At 35.7% G+C, this 26,742-nt stretch overlaps 1 protein-coding gene across 1 annotated transcript in view; it reads left to right on the forward strand.

Annotated features, from left to right (window-relative positions):
* Positions 1 to 26,742, forward strand: part of RXFP1 (relaxin family peptide receptor 1) — a 1,244,683-nt gene that overhangs the window by 1,113,049 nt on the left and 104,892 nt on the right. The window contains exon 17 of the mRNA XM_044062454.1: positions 11,573 to 11,791. Coding sequence (XP_043918389.1) covers positions 11,573 to 11,791 — 219 coding nt within the window. The remainder of the gene's footprint in view (positions 1 to 11,572; positions 11,792 to 26,742) is intronic.

The following is a 26,742-nucleotide window of genomic DNA, read 5'->3' on the forward strand; positions in this document are numbered from 1 at the left end:
AATGCAAACAAATGTATTATCATACCATTCAGCAAAAATATGGCCCCTACTGATTACCACATCAATGGCAACCCCCCAAACACACAACCTGTTGTGAGAGACCTGGGTACTCAGGTTGACAACAATCTCACATTTGACCATCATGCAGCAGCAGTGGTCAGAAAAGCCTTTTATTTGGTTCATCTCATAAGTATCTCGCAAAGCACATGCAGCAGCTGGAGAGACCACAGAGGTTCCTCACCAGAAGAATCCAGGGTCTCAAACATCCACCATACACAGATAGGCTAAAAGCCCTATTCCTCTACTCAGTTTCATACAAACTCCTCAGAGGTGACCTATGCCTGGCATACAAGGTGATCATGGACCCCACCATGATGGGACTGCTTCATATCCGCAAGCCAAGCTCCACTCGAGTAACTCACACGCGCGGCCTTAACCTGGTCTGTGACATCAACAGGGACAGATTTGTGTCCCAGAGACTCCCCCATCTATGTGAAAAAACAATTAAATAGCTTTTAGAACAACTAACGAATCAATCGACTGAGAAACGCTATTAGTAGGATACCTTAGAAGTAAGCACGAATCCAACAAGCAATAATACCACCAGTTTAATATAAATATTTAAAACATATACTTCAAATACACATCAGATTTAGCGCTCTCATCCACTACAATGTGGACTTCTTCAGAATAGTTTTAATTAATCAATTAGCCCCTTTATATACTTTCAGGCGCCAAAATAACAAATTTCATTCCTTTAAAAAGACATGCACTAATAAAAAAAAATGTTTACACCTATATTGTGCATTTAATAAAAACTCATTTTAATCTTAGTCAATTGATGCCCCAAAAACAATAACTCTTACTTGTCCTGTAATAATTAGTTGTAAAAGAACATAAAATCATATTTATATACCTGCGTCATACTTTTTCATTGTACTTAAAATACACTGTGCAACTGAATGTCAAAAATAATTATAATAAATGTTATAAACTATTGCACTGATAATCGCATTGCAACATTTGATATTTACTATTGTATAACATGTGATGAAAAATACAAAAGTATCCTATTTCATACATTGTGGCTCAGTACAGGGATAAGTATTTTATTAATGCATTATTTAATCCCAAGCAAATGCTTGTGTATCTCTTTCTCCAAAATAAACTTGTTGTGTTGTTATATATTAATTTCTTGAAAAAATCTTTTTCTATTATTCTACATTCCCTAAGTATATCTCTACAACATGGGTTTTATAGTTATATAATCATTTACTCCAGGTGCAGTTGAGGCATCTGTCAAAATTTGCCATCTCACTTCTCTTTCTCCTAAGATGGCTTTATAATTGCCTCCTCTATGTCCCATCTTTAACTGTTCTAATATGGCAAATCGGAATTCATGACTATCCCCATATTTTGCAACATGTCTAGAAAGTGCATTAGTGCTGTCATTTTTTCTAATAGTATATGCATGATCATATATTCTTTTTTTGAACATTCTTTCTGTCTTTCCTATGTAGAAGCTGGGACAGGTCATACACTTAGCCATATATATGATATTCCTGGTATTACAGTTACCATACTGGAATACAATCCCAATCTTATTTATATTTTCCAAGGTAATACCTTCTTTTTCAAATATGGCATGACACTGTCTACAGCTTCCACATCTCCTTGTACCCTTTCTCTGCAGATCAATTTCCCTTATTGTATTTCTCCTCTCTAAAATCAATTTCACATTAATTCCCATTTTATAAACAAATAGAGGGGTCTCTCCTACTATATTATTTATTTCATTATCAACCGTGAGAATGTTCCAGTGTTTGTTTAATATGTCTTTTATTTGTTTTGCCTGAGGCATATATTCCAATATACAAGCTCTATTGTATCTATCTATTGCATTGTCAACCGCTGTTGGCTTATTTAATTGTTGTTTACCTAGAACTGGTGTATATTTTTCCCCCATTCATTAATTACATACTTTTTCGTGTCATTCAATAATTCTACAGGGTATCCTCTGGACCTAAATAATTCTTTTATAAATTCTATCTCATCTAACATCTCTGTATAAGTTGATGTCATCCTTGCCGCTCGTATACACTGTCCTTTAAATATACTCTTCTTTGTTTTGTAGGGATGGTTACTAGAGTACTCTAGATAATTGTTGGAGAAGGTATGCTTTCTATAAATTCGAGATTTAAATCCATTACTTGTAGTAGATATGTAAGTGTCTAAATATGCAATACCCTCAGTACTATAACTATGTGTGAATTTTAAATGATCACTTGTACTGTTTATATAATCTATAAATAAACTAATAGTTTGTTCTGGACCATCCCATAAAATAAAAATATCATCCAGAAATCTTGAGTAATATCTAATGTACTTATAGTATTCACTTTTAAATATTTTTTCAGTTTCCCAATCTAGCATAACTAGGTTGGCAAAAATAGGGGCACATGCTGCCCCCATTGCCACTCCTCTAGTTTGCTTATAATATTCTCCTTCGAAATAGATGAAATTATACTCTAGTACAATGGACATTAATTCCATAATTAAATTTATCTGGTCCCATTTCAGGTTTGAATGTTGTCTAATACTATTACAAAAACTTTCCAATCCTTTTTGCTTGGGAATACTTGAAAATAAATCTGTCACATCAACCGTGAGGAATATAATTCTCTTTTTCCATAAATCTGATGTTATATTACTAAGAAAGGCCCAAGAATCCTTAATTAAGTGTGGAATCTTGTTATAAATATATTTAAGCCATCTGTCGATAGCTATTCCTAATGGAAATGTTTTTGAATGACTTCCTGATATAATGGGACGGAAAGGTGGATCTATGATATTTTTATCCACTTTTGGTACACCTACTATTGTTGTCAATATGGGATGCTCAACACTCAAAAACTTAAAAGTATCACTTGTTATGCGTCCATCTAATAAGAACTCTTCTAAAAACATATCTATACATTTATATCCAATGTTTATTTCATTTTTTGACACTGAGACATAATTCCGATTCATGAAGGATTTGATAGATTTTGTTAGTATATTCATGTGCATCATACATAACTACCCCCCTCCCTTATCCGGCTTCATTATTCTAATATTTTTATCTTCCTTAAGCCGTTGTAATAAATGAATCTCATCATTAGATAAATTACTATTCATTTTTTTATGTCTTACATCATTCTGTAAGCTATAACTCTCTTTAGCTACTATTTTCTCATAGATGGCTACATTTGGATGAGTAGGGGGTATATAAGTACTTTTTTTCTTTAACCTTTCTTTACCTGTCAGTAGTAGCTTGTTGTGAAACTGTACAGCTAAGTTAATTTTCCTAAGAAATAATTTTATCTCAGTAAGACAGTCTACTACATGAAATTTCTTCTTAGGTATATATTTCATACCTTTTGAAAATAGTTTAAAGTGCTCCTCACCAACCACTAAACTAGTATAATTATAGATGTTAAAGTTATCTTTACTATTAATGATATTGTCAGGATTTGTCTCTTGCATAAATGTAACATCATTTAAATCATATACACTATTTGTCACATCTTCCTTCTCTATCTCGTGTATTCTCTCCAAACCTGATTGTTGGAATTTCTCTGTCCTCATCCCTGTCTGTTCCTCCTCCACTTCCAATTATTTTTCCAGTTCCCCCATTGATTTTGTTTCCATTCTCCACAAAAATGTGCTTTCTCTTCCCCATATTGTTCCTCCTGATTTTGTGGGTGAGACCCATATGTATCCCTGTCTTCATTTTTCTCATCATACCTACTAATTCTATTCTTCCATGGATATGCTCTATTAGCTTTATAATCTGAAGTATCCCTGTTAATTTTTTTTTATTTTTCTTTTGAAAAATGTCCTGAGCCTTCTTATCAGCTAATGTATATTGCTTGAAATATAATCTCTCCCACTGTTCAAACAGTAAATCATTAGTTATAGCTTTGTTTAATTTCTCTACCTTCTCAATCAATTTACACAATTTCTCATCATTCTTTTTAATTAATAATTTCATATAATCAAAACCAAATCTATTGAATAAAGCATCAAATTCATCACATACTTGATCATTTAACCATACACCCATAGGTATTTAAAAAAAACGTAGTCCCTTAGGGACTATTTTCAGTGCAAGACATTTGTTTAAATAAGCGTTATCAATCTAAATGCCCTTGATTATATTTAATGTTTTCCCAAAGGCATAAATTAATTCTTTCAATGAGCCAGGCATTGTGTCCCTAACAATGCTTTCTGAACAAATTGCCTGACTTAAATTATCAAAACACACATCCTTCTGTAAAAAATTGTCCAACTTTACAGTGTTTTGTCCCAAATTGCTATTAGCTACTTGAATATTAGTAACACAAGCTCTAGGGCTAGAGCTGTGTCTAACAGTACCTTTGTCCTCTAATGTTCCGTTGTGCACAGCTGAAGAATAAGTCCTTACTGCCATATTACGTTTAAGCTTAGTTCCAGTGCGCCGAGCTTCATCATCTAAATTATATAGTGAGAAATCAAAGGTAAATTATTTCTCAGAAAACTGACTGATTTCCATGCCAGTTCTTTGTAAATCCACAGTTTCTAGCACTGTAGAAGCACCCATTCGAATTTTCTGACCATTAGGGAACTCCACGTCTAAATCACTGTCTTGCGATAGGTTAGATGCTCTCTTCTGGCTCTGTGTAACGTGCCGTTTTGGCTCTGTTTGAGTCATTAATTCCAAAAGTCGTGTAACTTCGCCTTTTAATAATGAGACCTCCATCTGAAGTCTTTGCAGGTCGCCCTCATCTCCTGGTGCACGTTTGTTAGACTAAACATCCTCTAGGGTATCCATAACAACCACAATGTGAAAAAAAACAATTAAATAGGGTTTAGAACAACTAACGAATCAATCGACTGAGAAACACTATTAGGATACCTTAGAAGTAAGCACGAATCCAACAAGCAATAATACCACCAGTTTAATATAAATATTTAAAACATATATTTCAAATACACATCAGATTTAGCACTTTCATCCACTACAATGTGGACTTCTTCAGAATAGTTTTAATTAATCAGTTAGCCCCTTTATATACTTTCAGGCGCCAAAATAACAAATTTCATTCCTTTAAAAAGACATGCACTAATAAAAACATTTTTTTATACCTATATTGTGCATTTAATAAAAACTCATTGTAATCTTATTCAATTGATATCCCAAAAACAATAACTCTTACTTTTCCTGTAATAATTAGTTCTAAAAGAACATAAAATCATATTTATATACCTGCGTCGTACTTTTGCATTGTACTTAAAATACACTGTGCAACTGAATGTCAAAAATAATTATAATAAATGTTATAAAGTATTGCACTGATAATCACATCGCAACATTTGATATTTACTATTGTATAACTTGTGATGAAAAATACAAAAGTATCCTATTTCATACATTGTGGCTCAGTACAGGGATAAGTATTTTATTAATGGAATATACGCCTCAGGCAAAATAAGTAAAAGACATACTAAGCAAACACTGGAACATTCTCACGGTTGATAATTAAATAAAGAATATAGTAGGAGAGACCCCTCTATTTGTTTATAAAATGGGAATTAATGTGAAATTGATTTTAGAGAGGAGAAATACAATAAGGGAAATTGATCTGCAGAGAAAGGGTACAAGGAGATGTGGAAGCTGTAGACAGTGTCATGCCATATTTGAAAAAGAAGGTATTACCTTGGAAAATATAAATAAGATTGGGATTGTATTCCAGTATGGTAACTGTAATACCAGGAATATCATATATATGGCTAAGTCCCAGCTTCTACATAGGAAAGACAGAAAGAATGTTCAAAAAAAGAATATATGATCATGCATATACTATTAGAAAAAATGACAGCACTAATGCACTTTCTAGACATGTTGCAAAATATGGGGATAGTCATGAATTCCGATTTGCCATATTAGAACAGTTAAAGATGGGACATAGAGGAGGCAATTATAAAGCCATCTTAGGAGAAAGAGAAGTGAGATGGCAAATTTTGACAGATGCCTCAACTGCACATGGATTAAATAACTATATAACTATAAAACCCATGTTGCAGAGATATACTTAGGGAATGTAGAATAATAGAAAAAGATTTTTTCAAGAAATTAATATATAACAACACAACAAGTTTATTTTGGAGAAAAAGATACACAAGCATTTGCTTGAGATTATATAATGCATTAATAAAATACTTATCCCTGTACTGAGCCACAATGTATGAAATAGGATACTTTTGTATTTTTCATCACATGTTATACAATAGTAAATATCAAATGTTGCGATGTGATTATCAGTGCAATAGTTTATAACATTTATTATAATTATTTTTGACATTCAGTTGCACAGTGTATTTTAAGTACAATGAAAAAGTATGACACAGGTATATAAATATGATTCTATGTTCTTTTAGTACTAATTATTACAGGAAAAGTAAGAGTTATTGTTTTGGGGACATCAATTGAATAAGATTACAATAAGTTTTTATTAAATGCACAATATAGATATAAAAAATGTTTTTATTAGTGCATGTCTTTTTAAAGGAATGAAATTTGTTATTTTGGCGCCTGAAAGTATATAAAGGGGGTAATTGATTAATTAAAACTATTCTGAAGAAGTCCACATTGTAGTGGATGAAAATGCTAAATCCGATGTGTATTTAAATTATATGTTTTAAATATTTATATTAAACTGGTGGTATTATTGCTTGTTGGATTCGTGCTTACTTCTAAGGTATCCTACTAATAGCGTTTCTCAGTCCATTGATTCGTTAGTTACTCCCCCATCTATGGAAAAGTCTCCCTCTCAACATCAAGCAAGAGTACCTCTTTACTTCTTTTTAAGCACATCCTGGATAACTGGATGGGAAACAGAAAATATACCCCTGGGATTCCACCCATATCCCTGCTGGACAGGGGCATCGTGAGCTGTCTTGCCTAAATATGGGCTAAACTCTTGGCTAGGCTTATAAAGGGCCTCAAGGCCAATAGCCTAGTAACTTCCTGTGATCCTGTGATCCTATTATCCAAGTGATACTGCAACCAATGAAGGATCTGTTGACATGCCACATGCCACATGTAAAAGATATCCATATTGAACCAAGAATTGATCAGATACAGCCCATTAACTCCAATATGAAACACAAGATATTCCTGACTAAGGGTGTATCATCTGAGTCTGCTAAACAGGGTGAGATATGGAGCTAGAAAGATAACATGTTGTTTGAAGAAGCTGATGATGTTGACCAAAAATGTATCTTCAAAATGTGGCTATGCACCCTCTAAGAAGCTCCAAAAGAAATAAAACCCTAAGCATTTTTGTGGCTACAGGGTTTGAAGAATTTGCAAATAATGCCTTCCAAAGACTCACCAGCATGTGTATCAGAACATTGTCATCTCCTTTTGGGCATAATCTTCCAAAAGGCAATGGAATGTTCATTCCAGGGACATTAAGTCATCATTTCTGCAAGGTGTGGAATTCTCTTGTGAAATTTCTGTCTACCCAGCCTAATGCAGATCTCTAGCATGATTGCTGGACTTCAAGAAGTATGTTTATGCTCTGGCAGATGCATCCCTTTACTGGTATAACAAAGTAAAATGCATCATTGTTATCCCAAGAGGAAGAACCTCACAGGTTGACACTGATGTAACCTATTGGCTAGTGAGGAAAAATTATGCCACGACAGTGCTTGAGAGCCATGTGATTGATGTTATATGCAGAAAATTACAGTGCTTTGTCAATTCAGTTATTCCCTGTAAGAAAACTGACACTCACTTTTGTTATGTGGGACTGGACTTGACTATTATTGTTATAGAGGTTTTGTTATATGAAGAAAGTTACAAAAAATGACATTCTATTGACTAGGAACCATCTAGGTCATTACAGTAAGATGCCACCCTTACCCCAGATGATATGTACTTTCTAAGATTAAACAAAGGGCAAATTATGTGAATTGCTCGGCAAAATAAATGAAACGTTATCTTTCATGATTCTGTTAGGCATCCAGCATAGACATACCATTGTGCAAATTATTCATGAAAAAAAACAAGACTATTTAGAAAATCCATTCTGCAAAAGAAGCTCCAAAATTTCAACTCCTGGAGAGGGATGGGCCCAGGAACTAGTTGTCTTTGATAATGCTTCACATAGAAACCTAACTGAAGCTAGTTCTCAGTGGGGATATTTGATTGTTTTGATGGGATAACAAGAATATTTCCCACCTTGCTTTTTGGCAAGTACTGTAAAAGAATAAGAAGACAGGTGACCTGTTGCCTTATCAGGTAATCTGAACAATGCACTATTTCTAAGTATGTTGTATTCTGAGCTTAAAGCTGCAGACTATAGGTATGATACCCGCCACATAATTTGTGCCAAAGATAATTATTCTTTTGCTGAGGCAATTACCTCTACAGCATCTGTGATGGAAACAAAAACATTCATCTGGAAAGCACTAGAATAAAAGAACACGTTCAACTCCAGAGATTTGCAGTATCCTGAGGTTGCTGGAAAAAAAATGGTCAGATTAATTTGCTCAGTAGGGAGGTATATCCTTTGGCTTCTAAAAGCACTTAATGAAGAAATATGGCATACTGACTATTGGTTCTCTGTGCAAAATGCTAACCTGAGTTCTTTTTTCCTCTAGAGGTAGAGGGTAAGACTGTTAAATCTGCAATTGATTTCTTTGTTTGGGAATTTTGCTGCAGTGTCTGTGCTGTGAGAGATTTTATTGCATTGTGTTTATGTTGATATTTTGACAAGGTTTTTGCTTTCTGGCAATAACTGTGTACTTTTTGCCGCAGTTAGACTATGACCAGTGTTTGTGTGTGCGTGTGTGCGTGTGTGTGTGTGTGTGTGTGCGTGTGTGTGTGTGTGTGTGTGTGTGTGTGTGTGTGTGTGTGTGTGTGTGTGTGTGTGTGTGTGTGTGTGTGTGTGTGTAGCTAGGATGTTCAAAAGAATAATCTAAGTGCCTTGAATATTTATTTAGTTTGGTCAGCGATTTCACAAACACTTTATTGAGAATTAATTACAATAGATATGAAAGAACCAACAAGGCAAGATGCAAATTGGGATCTATCAAGGAGAAATTACATTCAGAGATAAAAAGCCATAGTAGTTTGCTAATAAAAAGAAGATAGATAATGCCAAGAAACAGAAATTTGTTGGCAAATCTGCAAAATAAAATTTAGAAAGGTAGGATATCATTACAGTAACACGATGAACAATCAGACAAAAAGTAAGAGTTTTTGGATAAGAAATAAGAAATCATGTAGGACAGTTTATCCATGATTTTTGTAATTTATCAGAAAATCATGACAAATTAAGGCAACTTCAGTTGCAGCAATTGACCTTCAAAAAGATGGTGGAACAGCTTTTAGTAAAGACACAGTAAGGATAGTGTTACTGTTTTCTAGTATTATGAAAGATTGCACTAGACAGAGAATGATGAGTAAACATGAAAAAAATATTGAATATTTTAATAGAGAATAGTTTTTCAAATTTTTAGAGATGATGTATTGACAATGGTGCCTCTCATAATGCACAAAGAGTTAGACTTCTAGGCAATGCATAAAGAAAAAAAGTAATATTATACTCGTTAAAGATTTACAAATAAAGTATTGAAAAAAAGGACTGATTCCTTTGTCGTGTAAATGGGTATCAGTGGTTCTCATGCCAAACGATGGGAAGCTGAGGTGTAGCTTGGGTAGGGCAAAGGGAAGCAGTTGCACTTCTGCTAACATTCAGAAAACTGTGAATATGCAAGCTGTGCATTTTTGACAAACACTCGACAGCGCAATATATACACAAGTGGATCCATAACTAGATAATCACTTGGGGGGATATTTTTGGAATGAATCTTAATCTGTTTTTTTTTTTTATTTGTTTAATCATATACACCAAATGTACCCACCAGAAACATACTAGGAAACAAGAAGAACAATTGGGTAGGGTTTCCTGTTTAAAAGTTACAGCTCTGTGAAACTTATAGTGTCAGATTGCATGGACACACACACAAACACACATACTGAAAAAATAATTAAAAAAATGTATCTTTTGAAATTAATTTCTGATTTTGATATAAGAAGAGAATCCAGGCAGAAATGATAACAAAACGCTATTTTCACTCCCTCAAGCAAAATACATTAATTTCAGTAACATTTAGCCTGATAGAACACAGAGTGCTGATTATAATTTCCCTTAGAAGAGTGTCTGTGAGAAACTGGACAGAAAGTATTAAGGCAGAAAGTCTTATATGAAACAGTAGAAAGGAATTATCCAAGCTGGTATAAGCACAGAGCCATGTCACAGACAGTTGCATCCTATGTGAGCGCTGACATGTAAAATATTTTTTGTTTGTTTTCTGTATACTTTAAAAGGTGCCAACAAAACAATAAAATACAGCAGTAGTTATCTGCTTCCAGAGGAATAAAATAATTCAAAACATTTCTTTGGGGATTTTCTACTGAAGGGAGTCCAAAAGAATTACTGCTCTCAAAAAATGCTTTACATAGTGGTCAGTCCATCTTGCTGACCAGGTTATCATTTACTCCAGTATTTATACAGAGTAGCAGCTAAGGCAGTCAGTAGCCAGAGTTTATTTATTTTGGAACAATCCTGTGCCAATGACTGTAACTTTAAAGTGCTAATTCCCTTTTGTTAAGAATTACTGAAAACTGTATTAATACATATCCCTAGATATTTTCACATACCACTTTTCAGTACCTTTCATGTAACATATATGTGTAAGGGTTAAGACTGTGACCTGTTAATGATATTCATCCTGGATTTGGCTCCTTCAGTCCCCATTACACTCGGTATAACTTTGAACAAGCTGCATAACAAGGCAGTGCTCCTAAATCACTCATGCAAAGAGTTTTGTGGACCTAAATGTGTACCATATTAATACGGCTGTGACTTGGTAAATCTTTCTGCATATTTATATGGTTGCTTCCTGTATGTTTTTGGCCAATAAGTTCAATGGCCATGTAATCTATATGCCTTCACACAACTGGTAGAGGAATCCACTCAGCTGAAATAACAAGTATCTTATGCATCATGGTGCACCAAAAACCCCTGGAAGGACAACTGACAGAACAGCACTATCCAGACAAAACTCAAGCAAGTAATCACTCCTGAGACAAAATCCACTCATGTCAACTTTATGGGAAGGTATAAGGTTGTCATGGCATATATTACAGAACTAGTTTGCCAGGACTTTCTTCCATGCATATACTGCTGCTGCCCAGTAGGTGGCAGCAATGTTTCTGTAGACCCCTGAGTGACACATCACTATCCACATTCAGTTTTGAACTACAAATCTAATAGCGTATGTTGCATTCCCATGAGAACTTTCTGGGATTGGCACACCATGTGTAAAATAAGGATGTTAGTGCATTTAATAAAAGCATTCAGAATCTTAAAAACTGACCCAAAATGAGTATATTACCATCAATAATATATAATTATAGTGTGGAAAACGTTGTCTGGTTCTTTCTGCTAATTTTTGTCTTGATTTACTTTCTATACAGGTCTGAACTTGATGGCATTCATAATTATAGTATTTTCATATGCAAGCATGTTCTACAGCATACATCAGACTGGAGTTATGACCAAGGAATTCAGCAGCCATCTTAAAAATGAAGTGACACTAGCCAAACGCTTTTTCTTCATTGTGTTCACAGACGCTCTTTGCTGGATACCGATTTTTGTACTAAAAGTCCTGTCACTTCTTGAAGTGGAGATACCAGGTATGTCTTCCTGATCATTATGTCTGTATGAAGTTTAATATTTATTATACAATAACTGGTCATTAACATTCCAAAGCAAGCATGCTCATTGGTCAGCCCACCCAGCGTGTCTGTTGTAAATCGAGCATATATCAATGGAAAAAAGTCTGGTCGCCCAGAATTTCTTCTATTCATATATATAAATAAAAATTCAAAAGCCAGAGACATCAAAAGAATGAGACAGTTGGGACAGAGAAACATACAAGGATAATCAGGTAAGTTATGCAAAGCTAGAGAAACGTACCTGCTTATGCCTATATTCTCTTTGTCCTGTCTCTCCCGTACCTTGAAAGTCTCCTGATTTCATTTTTTTTAAATTAAGAACAAAAAAAGCAACCAAGATTTTCCTTTTTCCATTGCTTCCTTTACACAGCACTAATGTACTGTGTAAGCATGGGAACGTAAGTCCCAAACACATGTGCAGTACATCAAGAAAGCCCCAGGATACAACCGGGGTAAAACACGAAAGAGCAGCACAGCACCATTATACAAGGACATTATTTAAGAAAAGTAAGTAACTTTTTTTCTTAAATAATGTCATTGTGTAATAGCAATAACCCACTGCTGGGTGTGGGTAAATCCAACATTACCTACACCCAGCAGTGGATTATTATTATAAAGAACCACATTAAAGTTAAATGAAGAGTGTCTTATATTTTAGTAAAACAATAAGCAGCTATGTAGTACCTTATTCAAGACAAATTGTGTTAATCAGTAAAGTAAAACAATTAGTATATTCTACCATATTTTACACTGAATTACTTTTAAATGTCACACTTTGTGACTTTAACTTAACATTAACATCTCTGGAATTTTGTTAGAACAGATGCTGACATTTTGCAAAAATATGAAATTTGACTTATTGGTTGGCATATTAGAACAAGTCAATAGCACAGCCTTGTACAGTTTGAATTATTGCAGGTAAAAAAGTAATAAAAATTACCCACTTATGTGGTCATAAGTCCTTATGTCTTTGTGTATGTGTATGTGCATAAACTGAAGATGAGCACTGTTGGTGTTGTTCTTCTTGTTTCTTAAGTAAACATTCAGAGTGTAAAATAATTAATTATTTCAACATGTTTGCATAGTCTTAGATAAATTTAAAAGTGCCTCAAGCACTGCAAGTCCCCTTTCTCTCTGAAAAGGAGGAACAAACTCACAGTTGAGCTCTTAGGTTTAATGAGCTGCCAGAGAGTTTTATTCTGTAGTCCTTGCTTAGATTTCTTCACTTTTTAATCCTAAACCACATCACTTTGAGCAAGTTAATTAACACAATGGTGCTTAAGTATTGCCCCTGAGCAGTGATACTTGTGTGTATTGCACCTGGCTAAATGAAATGACATAAATAAGAAAATTAATAAACTGCCTTGCAAAGTTTTTATATTTATTGGACCATTTATTTTCCCTCTCACACAGAAAGCTGTCAGCATTCTCAAATGCAGTAAAAATGAAGTCTTCCTTTCCTTTTGTCTCCCTATACCTGTATATGAGAGCTAATTTATCCATACAGACTGTGGTATAAGTTTGTTATTTTTCTGAGCTTCTGAAACATAAGTGGCTGGTTATACTGTTATTAATGTTGCTGCCTCACAGCTCCAATATCTGGAGTTTGAGCTGCCTTGATGTTATGCTTTAAGGAGTCTCTGTATTCTTACTCTCAGTGTGAGGTTCATATTGGTACTCCAATCTCCTACCATTTCCCAATGACATACAGGCTTGTTAGTTGTTCTAAACTGCTTATGTCTGTAGCCTTGCACCTGTGGCTGTGTCATGACGGAACATTATGGAATAACTAGTCCATTTGTCCAAGAGACAAGTGAATAAATCAAGACAGTATTTTTTTTTTATTTATTTTTTTTTTTTTTGGCTCCTTGTGGCTGCCACCACCTTCTGTCATCATTCATAGAATTTTTGGACGCATCTAAACCTTCCCACAGCCTGTAAATGATCCATATCCAAGGCCTGTAAGGTGACTGAGGACTCTGTTACAGCATCACCCTGCTGCCAAGGAGTGTTTTTTTTTTTCTGTGTTTATTGTGCCTCTTAATAGCAATTTTTTTACTCTTTACTGAGTCATCTATCCTTAGCCTCCAGTTGAAGCATCCTCTGTCACTATACTTCCTTCAGAAGGTATTGTACCCTCCCTCTGCTCACTCAGCCATGCTGGTCAGACATAGTGAATAATGACTTAATGGACAAAGTGTATACTTAATTTGAATGACTTCAGAAATCTACTAGTTTTCTGTCTAGGAATTATGCTATAATCAGATAAGTAAATATAAATGGTTGCAGTAACAATGTATCTGAAATGTCTTCGTATTTTAACCAGGCAATATAAAAATATTTCCCAAATGAATTATCTCACCACTCATTTGCTGTATTAATAAATGTTTGAGCTAACCTGGAAAATCATAGTTTTGATTCTCTTAAGATTAACTGAATAAAATTAAACAGCTAGCTGTTTTCGACATCCCTACACTTCATTGAAACCAGGAATTTATTGTTTTCTTGCTAACAGTAGAATTTATTTAGTCAAATTATAAAGCTGAATCAAAAACAAATATATTAGAAATGTGGACATCCAAGAAATATTCATTTTCACTCAGGTTGTGCTGTGGTATATTTGTTTTCCTGATTTATGTCAATACAGGGGCAGGTTGACATAGATTCCTGACAATACCTACCAAAGAATGAAATGGGATTGTTCCTACCATTTTGTAGTATGCTTCAGCTACAGAAAAGAATGATGAATTTTGCAGGCATATCTGCACTGTCCTAGAGATGAATTTCAAAACTTGTAAATAAGATGAAAAGTGGCAGAATATTGCTGCATCGGCTAATCATATTCCTTATACTGCACTGTATGTCAGTTAAGATAACTTGCTGCTAACTTGTGGAAGCTTTGCATGACTTTAGAGACACTTTCTTAACAGCATCAGCTGACATTTCTTACTCATGAATCTGCCTTCTGTAAGCCATTCTTTCCAATGTCTTTGAGTTACAATTAACTTTCAGTATTACATTCAGTTTCAAGATGTCCAGATGGCTGAAATTCCTATGCTCAGGTTCAGCCTTGCAGAAGAAAAAGAAAAGCAGATTTCATTAATTTGTCACTAAAAGTTTTGTTCTGTTAAAAGTCAGAATTCTACAGTAAAAAAAAAAAAAGTGCATCTGCCAGAAATCCTGAAATGTACCTATGTGTCCCATCCCCTTTGGGGGTTTAAAAGGGATGGTCACTGGCAGAGCTCTTATTTATTTGTTTGTTTGTCTCTTTGTTTTTTTTAATAATTGCCTTTTTTCAAATTATAAAGCTCATGTTGCTATTTGTTTGTTTCTTTTTTCTTTGTTAAATAATTAATTGGTCATCAACCCCCTTTCAGCCCTTTCAGCCAAAACCTGGAGTCACTGGGCACTTCAGTCAAGAAAAGTATAGTATGTTTGCAATAAAGTAGCTGCAAAGTGCAGCTTTAGATACAGGCCCATGTAAACTTTCTGAAAAGTTTATATACTGAAAGTCATAATACTTAATATACAATACTAAAATGACAAAATGCTGAAATGAAAATACTTACGTGTAAAGAACAGCACCCTCACAGAAGACTCATTTCCAACTTTCACTATTATATTATATTATATTATATTATATTATATTATATTATATTATATTATATTATTTGCTGAGTGCTGTGTGTTGGTGTAATATATGTGTGTAATGCATGTATGCTATTAGTAGGTATTTTAAGTTAGCATCGTAAAGTTTCAAAAGTTTGTCATTTCAGGATTTTGCATTCAGTATTATGACTTTAAATGTTTATTTATTTTATTTATGTATTTAATATTTCAGTTTGATGACAGGTAAGTGGACTATCAAACATAATATTATACATAGACTAAAGAACACAGAAATATGCATAGTACAGTAACAGTAGAGACAATACATTTGTATGTTATATACATTTATAAATGCAAGTGATATTATTTAAACTAAGTACAATTAAAGTAGGCATTCACCCACCATTTGTTAAAGTACGTCTATTTCTACAAGAAAAGTGTGACTATAGCATGAGCAGCAAGGACTAGCCATCATCATATTGTATTTTGCAGTTCCTTTTGTTTGTTTCTAAATAATGGAAGTGTATCTTGTTGCTTGATATCGTCAGGTAGCTAATTCCAAATAGCTGGGCCTTGCCTAGTCTAGAGATAGCTTTTTCTCCAGCGGATGATTTAAAATTAGGTTCTTGACTGTCTCTAATTGTGCAGATAGACCCCATAATTTGTCATTTTGTTTTCAGGGGGGCAGTGTTATATTTTAATAGCTTCTTGATTTGACAGCTAATTAAAAATGTAGCCCTGTCATTTATTGGTAGACACTTACTCCACTGTACAAGCTTGCAAGTGATGAGTTCAGGGTTCTGCAAGAACAAATCTATAGATTTTATTTGCAGTAGTTCATTTTAAAAGTGTTTGAGCTGGAATGTAAAGTTACTGGAAGGGGCCCATGCTCAGTTTTAAGGATAAGCACATTTTTAGCTAAGGCATTATGAGCTGTAGAGCTGAACAGATGTGAGATTTTATAGCATGCTTTTAGTTTATGGAGTGTTTTGCTTTCATTGTGTAACTATTATCAATAAGTTGTCATGTACCTTTCAATATAATACTGATTAAGGAATTTTAGTATAAGGAAGTAGGATGTGCTTACACTTCACATGGATATGGAAGAACTGGTGTAGGATAGTTTAAACCATCCTGGTTATATAGGCGAAAGGAGGAACTACTTGCTCCAGCACATGCCATGGTCTTTTTTTAAACATGAAACATCTTTATTAAATTATCACTTATGACACAGGCAATCATACAGTTATATAAATGAAAACAAATCATATTGGCATATTTTAGTTGAAAACATTATGCATCACTCATGATGTATCCAGTCATTGTCATTCATACATTACGTAGCTCATTCAAATCCTGCCTTCTTTTACACCTCATTCTTCCTCCATAATGTTATTCTGCATGCATTGTTCCCACAATTCCCATTTATTCTATGTTATTTACTCCTACACTTTTCTAAAGTTCCCATTTCCATTTGTTTTGTCTCTGTTGCTATACTCACTACTTCTAGTACAGTTGGTTTAGACTTTGATTTCTATTTTCTAGTAATTGCTTTTTTTGGCAGCCATAATAATTAGATTCAGCAAGGCCTTACTATATCTAGGTAATTCCCATTCTGTAGCATATCTCAAAAATCATTTATTTAGTTATACCAATTTTCTCACCCAGTATTTCTGAAAGAGTAGTCTGCAGGGAACTTTTAAAGTCTGCTGACTCATTATAATCCCAAAAAATACATTCCCAATTATTTCTTTCCTCTCCATAACACATCCAACATTTACTGTCTATCTGAAGGAAAGATTCTTTGGAGTCTACTTGAAAATGAAAGCTTCTAGTGTAACCAAATGTGGCTTGTAGCATCTGCATGTCCATAGAAACAGAGTGGTGAACAAAACCAGGTGAGAGAGTTAATAGAGGTGGATGGACAGACATTTCTTTGTTGTCTTGAGACTGCAGTGTCTCCAGATTACAACAATGGCTGGATGCTATCCTGAAGTTTGAAAAATAAACTTTTGCTAAGAGTGAAGCTGCAACAGGCATAACTATTGTTAGATATGTAGTTGGCAGAAAGGAACCTTACTTGCCCAGGTAGTCTAATGCAGGTAGGACGATGTGAGGAATACATTTTCTGGTTCCTTTGGCCAGAGTTCATTTGGATAAGAATAGGGTCCAGCAAAATAAATGGGTGTCATTGTCTAGCAACATCCCGGCAGATGTTTTATACAAAATTGTTGTGATGATGTAGTGCAATGTGTACTTGTAATTTCATTCAGCCAGGCATGGAGAACAGTGCTTGAAGAAAGTAAGAGAGAGAACCAAACAATTCTCCTCTCCAACACAGACTGGTGATTTGGCTTCTTTAGAGAATGAGATCAGTGGAAACAGCAATTCCAAATCTGAGCCACAGCTTTTGAAAGGTACAGGACTTCCTTTGGTATTTGACAATTTAAGAGAAATCTGGGTAGGAAAAGGAAGCCTAAATCTGAGCCACAGCTATCAAAAAGTGCTTTGGAAAGGGAGCTGGAGAGGATCTCAGAAAGAAAGCTGAGACAAGCACAGCTCTCAGATATATACATTTAAAGTAGAATATGAAGAAGCTTCTGACTCTCAAGGGCAGACTGCCACTGGGCACTCATGATTCGAGTCTACAAAATTCATTTTTCAGGCTGTATGAGCATAAAACTCACAAAAATGAAGCATATGCAAATTTTGTATTGGTCAGATATTGAAAAAAGGTGTGAGAGGGTACTGCAGGAGGTATGAGCAATGAGAAAAAAGTTGGCAAGGCAGGAAACAAAACTAGGGCTGCTTTGGGACTTCTGTCTGTTATTGTGGAACCATGTAAATGGGGGTAACCATGGACATTGTGAGCCCTCTTTATGCACTAGAAACCACAGTAAATGGTAAAACCTGGTTATAGGCTATGCTACTATATACAATGATGCTGATATTTTGTTGTGTACTGAGATAGAAAATGTGACAATGCTTTGTTAAACACATTTGCAATACTGGCTTTCCACAGGCAATGCTGACAGCGACAGGTGTTATTTAAATATTTACATTTGTTAACCAGGTGGGTAGACTGGTCTGACGACCCTTTTCAGCAATGACCAAGGCTAAAAGGCAAGACGAAATACATGAACACTGTAGAAGAATATATCAAAAAATGGAGATTAAACATACAAAAGTAAGTGCATAATGTAACAACATGACTAACACATTGAAAAATACACGCGCTGCAAACGAAGGAAGAAAGCATTTTTATGTCAAGGAAACAATAACATGAGATTATATATATTCCTAATGACACAGGATTTAAAGTATAGAATGTAGAAGGTACTTCACAATGAAGAAAACTCTTTAAACAAAAAGAAACAAACAGTCTAAGTACAGTACAGTAGAGAAGTCAGCAAGCTATGCTGTTTTTTCTTTTACCAAGTGAGTACAGCACTCTGCAGTCAGAGTCGGAATATGTTATTATTCTTATACCATAAGATTGAATAGCTTTGTTTGTGCCTGAACAAATTAGGGATTATACAATTTATGCAGAGTATATGCTGATAACACTGAAAATCTACATGTTTAGCCTGGATCTTGGTTACATTTCCATTTACTTCCCTGAGTAAGATGGTTTGTCAGCTGACTTTTAAAGCTTTTAAAATAGTCATCTGGTAGCGCTTTTTAGGAAGCAGGTGAAATTTTGCAAAAAGCACTTTAGGTGGTAGATAGTTAAAATGCAGCTTTACCAGCTGTAGACCTTGATTTGTTCTAAGTGACAGGTTTACTTCTCAAATATATAGAATATTGTTGAGGAAGACAGCAGCTCTTAAACAGCAGTTTGAAGATGAGACAAAAAATAAAATGGGAGGCAACATGTAGCAATTTCCTGTTTTGAAGGGTAGGGCAGTCGTAATTGTTAGGGCTGGCATGGTGTATACATCTAAGTATTTTGTTTTCTGTTGTTTGTAAAAAGGCAATATTCTGAAAGGAGTGAGCTACTATTAAACAGAGTCTATATTCTAGCCTAGGTAGTAAAGCGTTAAAGGCTAGGGCTCTCTGTGGTGAGAAGACTGAAAAACTTGTAAAATACTTTCATTTGGTTCTTTATCTTTTCTACTTAGTTTTTTTTTGTGTGTCTGTGTGTGCGTGTGTGTGTGTGTGTGTGTGTGTGTGTGTGTGTGTGTGTGTGTGTGTGTGTGTGCGTGTGTGTGTGTGTGTGTGTGTGTGTGTGCGTGTGTGTGTGTGCATGTGTGTGGTGTGTGCGTGTGTGTGTAAGGTAAATGTTTGAGTGATGGTTATCCCTAGATATTCTGTTAGTTGTAACTTGGAGGGGGGACTTAACTTGATGTCAGACCTATTGACCCATTTGTGAAAGTGTTGGGTAAAACAATTAATACCTACAACCTGTCTTCCAGAAACACTTTTTTGGATAGGTTTAACTCTACTGTTAAGACAATGCTGAGGACGTTCACAGGTGACGTTTAAGGAGGAGTGGGACAGGTACCTGCCTATTCTTTTTTGTACACAGTAAGTTGTTCCAAGAATCCACAGAATTTTCACCACCCGAGCTACAGGGTAAGGGGGCCCTTGACTTAACCTGTGACACGTGGGAAGCTGGATTTGATTCCCTCAAGGAATGTGTTGGGGTAGATACCCTAGATTTCAAGACCAGGACAAGGAAGATCAAGGGGTTGATACTGGAGCACCTAGCCCAAGGAAAACAGCAATAAACATTTGGTATGCATGGATAAATGGAGTACAAGAATACACAGATGAACATGAGGATGTGTATGCATGTTCAATATAAGCTGCAGGCAGCATGGGAGGGTCCTTTCAGTACTAACATTAATTATTTGGGGGAAATTACTGGGAAGAAGGCAAACAGACAGACTGTTCACAATTAAGCCCTAGCATTATAGACAAACACTGAGACACTCTTCAGTATCTGCTGTCCTGTACAGAGGGGAATTGGTAGTAGCTCTCTCATTGAGGCTAGGTCCGAAATCCTGATGGATGAATTAATGCTGACAGAGCAACTATTTCTTATCCAGGTTGAAGAAATCCAAGCAGTAATATAGGAGTTTGGGGATATGTTCACTGCTAAGTCAAGGTGATTTCCACTAGGGAAGCACCATATAGACACAGGGACCCAATAGGCAATAAAAACGCACAGTTAACAGTCAAGGCAAATGGATGTCAAGTACAGTGGCAGATTTAGGCATGGGCGCAGGGGTGCGCGCCGGACCCATTTTAAACTTTTTTTTTTAAATAAGTTGCCTCTTTAATCCTGTTACTAAACTCGCGTCGGCCCCTTTTTAAACTTGTTTTTTTTTTTTTTTTTTTTTTTTAAATAAGTTGCCTCTTTAATCCTGTCACCAAACGTGCCTATACGGAGATGCGATTGGAGGTTGCAGTCAGATGATTTTTTTTTTATAACAATCCTCCTGCAACTGCATCTCCATTGTAATTTAGGTGGGTTGGAGAGAGCTGTGATAGCGTTCAGGTAAAGGTTTAGTAACTGCCTGCCAGACAGAAGACAATCTAATTTTAAAATAAAAATAACAGTTGGACAAACTATATTGAAAGTGCTGTCGAGTGTGAGCCAGTGATCCACATCAAGATAATTTCATTTTTTTATTTTACTGAAGTCTAATTTTCAAGGTGCCAAGCGGTACATTTACGAGAGTGCCGTGTTTGCCATGCTAACTACAACCGTATAAATTATGCAGAGCCTTTGACAAATTGTTCTGGTTTAAAATGCAGTAATATATATTTTTTATTATCATTGTGTACAAAACAAGTTTGGGTAAAAAAGATGTTTTATTCTGTGGCTGACAACAGGCATTACTACAGTTTCCTACAGAAGGCACATTAAGTATGGCAAAATAATTATATAGGGGTAAAGTGTGATGACAGAAAGCTGCCCAATGGAGAGAGGGCTCTATCCTATGTGTTGGAACTGGTACACATATGAAGTCTTCAACTCCCATCACCAATGAATAATTCAATGTAAAACTGTTTTGTAGCAAAAATGCTTCCATGGATCTAAGTGATGTCTGCCTCTGGGAATCTCCCATTCTTGGATTTGACTGAGCTGTCAAACAATTAAAACCATTAAAGCCTACCACCACAGTCCCAACACTTTTACCTTCTGCCGGTACAGTAGCACCAAGTAGCTCCTCCTTGTTTTTTGTTTTATTGTGCTAAAATGTTAGAAAGACAGCTGCGTAAAACATGTTGCATTTAAACTCCTATCCTTCATCCGATGAGCAACCCTCCAGCTGACTGAGCTAACTCCACCCCAAGACGGCACAAGAGCTGCCAAGGGCTCGCTGCCTGTGATATCATCGGTCTGGCTCTAAACTCGGTGCTCCTAAGCAGGCACTGTGTCTTACACTCATTGGATCACAAGCCCGCACATTTTAAATAGGCAATTCCAGGGGTTAAAAGACAAGTGGGAAATAAGCAGGCATGCTTCTCTGCTTCTATAGCAGAGTGAGCCCAGGTTTATCAAAACCTGGTCACTGGCTAAAATGGAAATCTGAAGACCAACATTCTTTCATGCACATTTTTAATGATTGCTCGACCAAGTTTTAACTAAAAATAGAGTTGAGTAAAACAGGCAATTTTCAAAGCTTCCCCACTTAAAGTTATTAAACAAAACACAATAATAAAATGGTTAAAATAAATGTTCTTTGAATTTATCATATCTGTCCCTATTTATCATAAAAATCAAAAAGGTTGTGAGGTGAACTTCAGTCTTTAATGATTTGCCAGAAAACCAAAACTGTTTGAAAAATGGACCAAAAATATGAAGCATAAAATATGGACATTCTGCAAAAATATGTACAGTTGAGAGATATGGTGCGGAGGGGTGTAGTGTTTATACAATAGAAGATGGGAGCATTTCATTTGAAAAAGAAAGCAAGATTATATTTTTTAGCATTTACAATATGACTGTTTTTACCACACCTGGAGATGTCAGAGTCAAGCCCTTGAAAGTAACTTGGCAAATGTGCCCACTTTGCAACAATCAACACACTTAGATACCCCAAGCCTGGAGCATCAAATTGGATGTTAGAGAAATAGATGACAAAAAGTAGGAAGTCCAAAACTGAGCCTTGTGGGGCACACCATATAACACTTTCATATTCCAAGGAAGATCCTTCAACTTTCACTACCCGGGTTCTGTCAGTCAGCAGATTTGCTGTCCAATGGACAACACAGGAGTTTGCATTAAAGTTTAATGGCGATTGTATTAAAGGCATTGGCAAAGTAGAGCTATGCAGTGTGCTGGACTTAGTATTTCCCTAACATTTATGACATTTTTTGAAGAAGTATGCGTGATTAAGTAGACAGGCTCTATCCTTGACAAAATCAGTTTCCAGTGACAGTTTTTTTCATGTTTAGCAATGATACAAAAATTAGGATTAAAAGCAAGAGTCACCATACAGTTAACCTACTCCCCATCTTGAAATCAGTGATAATTGATTTGGGGCAGTTGTATCTAAGAAACAGAGCTACTCTCGCAGTTCAAGTTCTCGCCACAGTGTCCTATACATGTCCTTCGGGTAGAATGGATCTGCAGGTGAGTCTGTAATTGTTTACCTCCTGTCAGTGTTACTGCATTAGTTTTCACCTGGATTAACACAGTTGGAGCCAGTAATGCATGTTTTAATACCAAGAACTAGCCATTATGTTTCACACCCTGTACTCACCTTGCCACTAGTCTTCTGGGCAGTTGTCCCCAAATAATTCCAAAACCTAGATCTCAGATTGTAACATGGAGACTGCATTTAGTGAAATATTAAAAACATGACACTTCCCTAAGTGGTACCATCTACCAATATCTAAACGCCAACTGCAAATGGCAACCGTTTCAGCGTGGTTGTCTGTTACCAGTGCAATGTAAGTTTCCGCCTCGGGCACATTTGTGTCGTTTTTGTTTGATTTCTTGCTGCTGTTTCCTTCTTGCTTTCCCGCATTCTCGATTCCTAGTGTTTGTTTAACGAAGAAAAGCTTTAATAGTTATATTTTACAATGCAACATCATTTAGGCAGTTGTATTTGAATGCCTCTGTGTTGTTCAACCAAGAAGAAGGGATACTGCACATTTCTATACATAACCTGCATTCAGTGTAGAAAGTTGGTTGCTTTAAAAATATAACGGTCTCTTGAAAAGGCTCTGATGTGATGTCAGAATAAAATATTCGTATTTAAATAGAGATAGCAATCCTATATCATACCCGTATGGTGTGGCAAAATGGACCTATTTCAACGCTGTTTTTGGTGCTTTATTGTATTTTATTTGCTAATTGGTAAAAGATGCTGGTCCTGAGACCCTTTTTAGTCACAAAAGTAGTTATATTATATTCAGAGTGTGTAGTGTACAACATTGTTTATAAAAGGTCACATGTCTTGTAAATATAATAAATACAAATTAGATGTGACCAGTGCATAGCTAATACTGGATGCTAACATAGGTTGATAGTAAAAAATATAAAATTGCATATAAACATAATATTATACTGTCCTATTAATATGCACCCGAGTCTGAAATTGACATTATTAATATATATCAGCATTAGGGGATTATATAGCAAGTAGTATGAGACTTTTGTAGGGTTGAAATTCCTCCCCCCTCCCCAGCTCTACTTAGTCTTCCAGCTGTCTTCCATGTTACTGTGCCTACCCCACCTCCTAGATCCCCAGCTGTTTCTGCCAGGTGAAAGTCCCAGAGTTGAACCTAGATTTGGGTCGGCCTCCCAAAGTTTTGTGGAGTCAGTGTTTCACTGCTCATTTGTAATGCCTGGGTAATGTATCCCATGTAGGGAAACATGGGAAATGAAGCCAGGATCCATCAGGCACATGTCAGTTTATCAACAGATCCTAAACCTCTCTGGGACAACTCTTAATTTCAGAACTTGATGTGAGATATCCCATATGATAACATTGAAGCCTGGGCAATTGTACCCAAGAGGGTATTATTATCTACTCTAAAATATGTCTTGCCACTCTTCACTGACATACCCTTCCTCACCTACAGCTGACTGCACGTTGTCCAATAAAAATATCAGTAGATCTCTTGTACAAGCTCTGAAACATGAACACCACTATGTCTCACTCACCAAAGCTAAACTTCTCCCAGTCACTTAGGGGGAATCTAGCTTGCTATTCCCTAACCTGTAAAAGGTCACCCTCAACTCTTAAATATTAAACCATTCCATCTCTAGCTCACTAACTATGCAAACACAATTGCCACTACAGTCATTTAGAATGTTACACCACGTCCTGCTCAGCTTGTGATATAATAGTTTGGAATTCACTGCCGATTGTTATTAGAATCGAATCCTCAAGTTATGAATTCAAATCTAAGTCTAACCTTGGCAGATTCTGTTTTAATGAGCTGAAGTGCAGCTGTTCTTACTGCTCAGTTAACAGAATAAGATTGTTATTGATGTCAGTTGTTTCTTGACTCTGCCTTTAATTGTATTACACCATTGGGGCTGCTTTACATTTACAAGACTGCAACTAATGTTATATACTTATTTACTAGTTATACGTCTACTTGTCTGCTACTGGCAGCACTGTGTATTAGCTTATTGTACATTATAACCAATCATGAAAAATGACCTTGGGTCCAGTCCACTCATAATATTTGAACAAATAAATTATAAAATAAAACAATACAGTTTTGCTTAACTTAATATGAACTTGCAGTATTTCACTATTGCACTATAGTGTCTCTTTAAGATGTCAGATTGCAGGATGTGTTATGAATAATTATGGCTTTATGGTTAAAGTAACTTGCTGCTGGTAAATAATGCTTTAAACGCCGGAGTTTGATACCCCATATGTATACCAAGTTACTTAATCACAATAATGTCCCTGTGTCTTCTCACGTAAGAACCATTTGCCCCTTCTGGGTCTTAGCCAGTTATATAAATAAATGCAACCATGTCTGCACTGTCTTATTCCAATCTTAAGTGAGCTACAACAGAGCATAAAGCACCTCATGTTGTAGAAAAAGTTGACAGGCTGCAAGCTCACTTAAGTATACAAAACTGGATTAAAAGATGGAGGGGTCTAGAAACAGAAAGGATGATTACGTATACAAAACTGAATATAAAACTGGAGGGGTCTAGAAACAGAAAAAGGAGGATAAAAAATTTAATTCTGCTCTTAAAACTATGCTGTGTCAATTCCCTTCATATTAACCAGTACTGCCATAAGTACTATGTTTCATTTACCACCTTTAATTTGAAGTTGTTCTAACTTAAGCATCATACACGTTACTGATATATAATATCATAAGCACAGTGCAACACTCCCTCTTTTTAATTTAAATCTGTAATCATCAGTGTTCTGCATCAATTGATTCTTCTAATATGAAGCTATGATGACTTATGGACTGCATTAATTGGTGGAAAGCTCCAGTGTCTCACACCTTGCAGCACATTTGCCTTCTTTTATTTAAAGTTATGGTGTTCCTCCTATCCCTCACATCCACTGCTTTCTAATTTAATACTCTAGTTGCATTCCCTCTTAGCTGTACAGCCTTCTTGGTACCATGGAAAAGAATACAATTCTTGTTATTGACAGTGAACACTTAACTGCAATTATTGGTCAACCTCTTTGAGCTGATGTCAAGACACCAATCCTTCTGTATACATTAGCAAAGGTATTGTAGACCAACCATTTGCAACTGTTATATAGTTTATATGTGCAAGCAAATGAGAAAGGAAGGAAACCTGAGATGTTTTAATGAACTTATATGCCAGTCAAGTATCTTCATGTTCTCACTTAATATTGTTCTGTGGAAAAATGCACTTAAAAAATTTGTTGCATTTTGGCACTAGGTTGTACATCCAATATGATGAATAATTCCAGTAAGCTACTTTTTCTTCAAGATTTCCTCATTTTTTACTGTTTTACAGTTGCAGAAACAGAACAGTAAAGCTGAAAAGTAACATAGACCCTGTTTTTGTTTTTCACTCAGCTTTAGCTTCATTCCTTTACTCACCATCTTGATTCTGTCCTGACCACCATACTTTTGCAGTCATTTCCCCTTGCTGAAAGCCCTATGGCTCATTCATTCCTTGGAGGTGAGGTGTGAGTGTACCAGCAGCAGGCATGTCATCCATGCACTGGCAGATGGTTTTATTTTTTGATCCTCTGACCACAGCTCTTGCCTGGCAACTTGCTCACTGTTTGGCTTGCAATGGGCATTGCCAGGAATATGCCACTTGCTTCAAATGGTGATGTAATGCCTCAGGGCTGCCCCCCTTTGAAGCCAATTCT

Source organism: Protopterus annectens, chromosome 2.part1, assembly GCF_019279795.1.
Source record: "Protopterus annectens isolate FY-2018-M chromosome 2.part1, PAN1.0, whole genome shotgun sequence".
Classification (NCBI taxonomy): Eukaryota; Metazoa; Chordata; order Ceratodontiformes; family Protopteridae; genus Protopterus; species Protopterus annectens.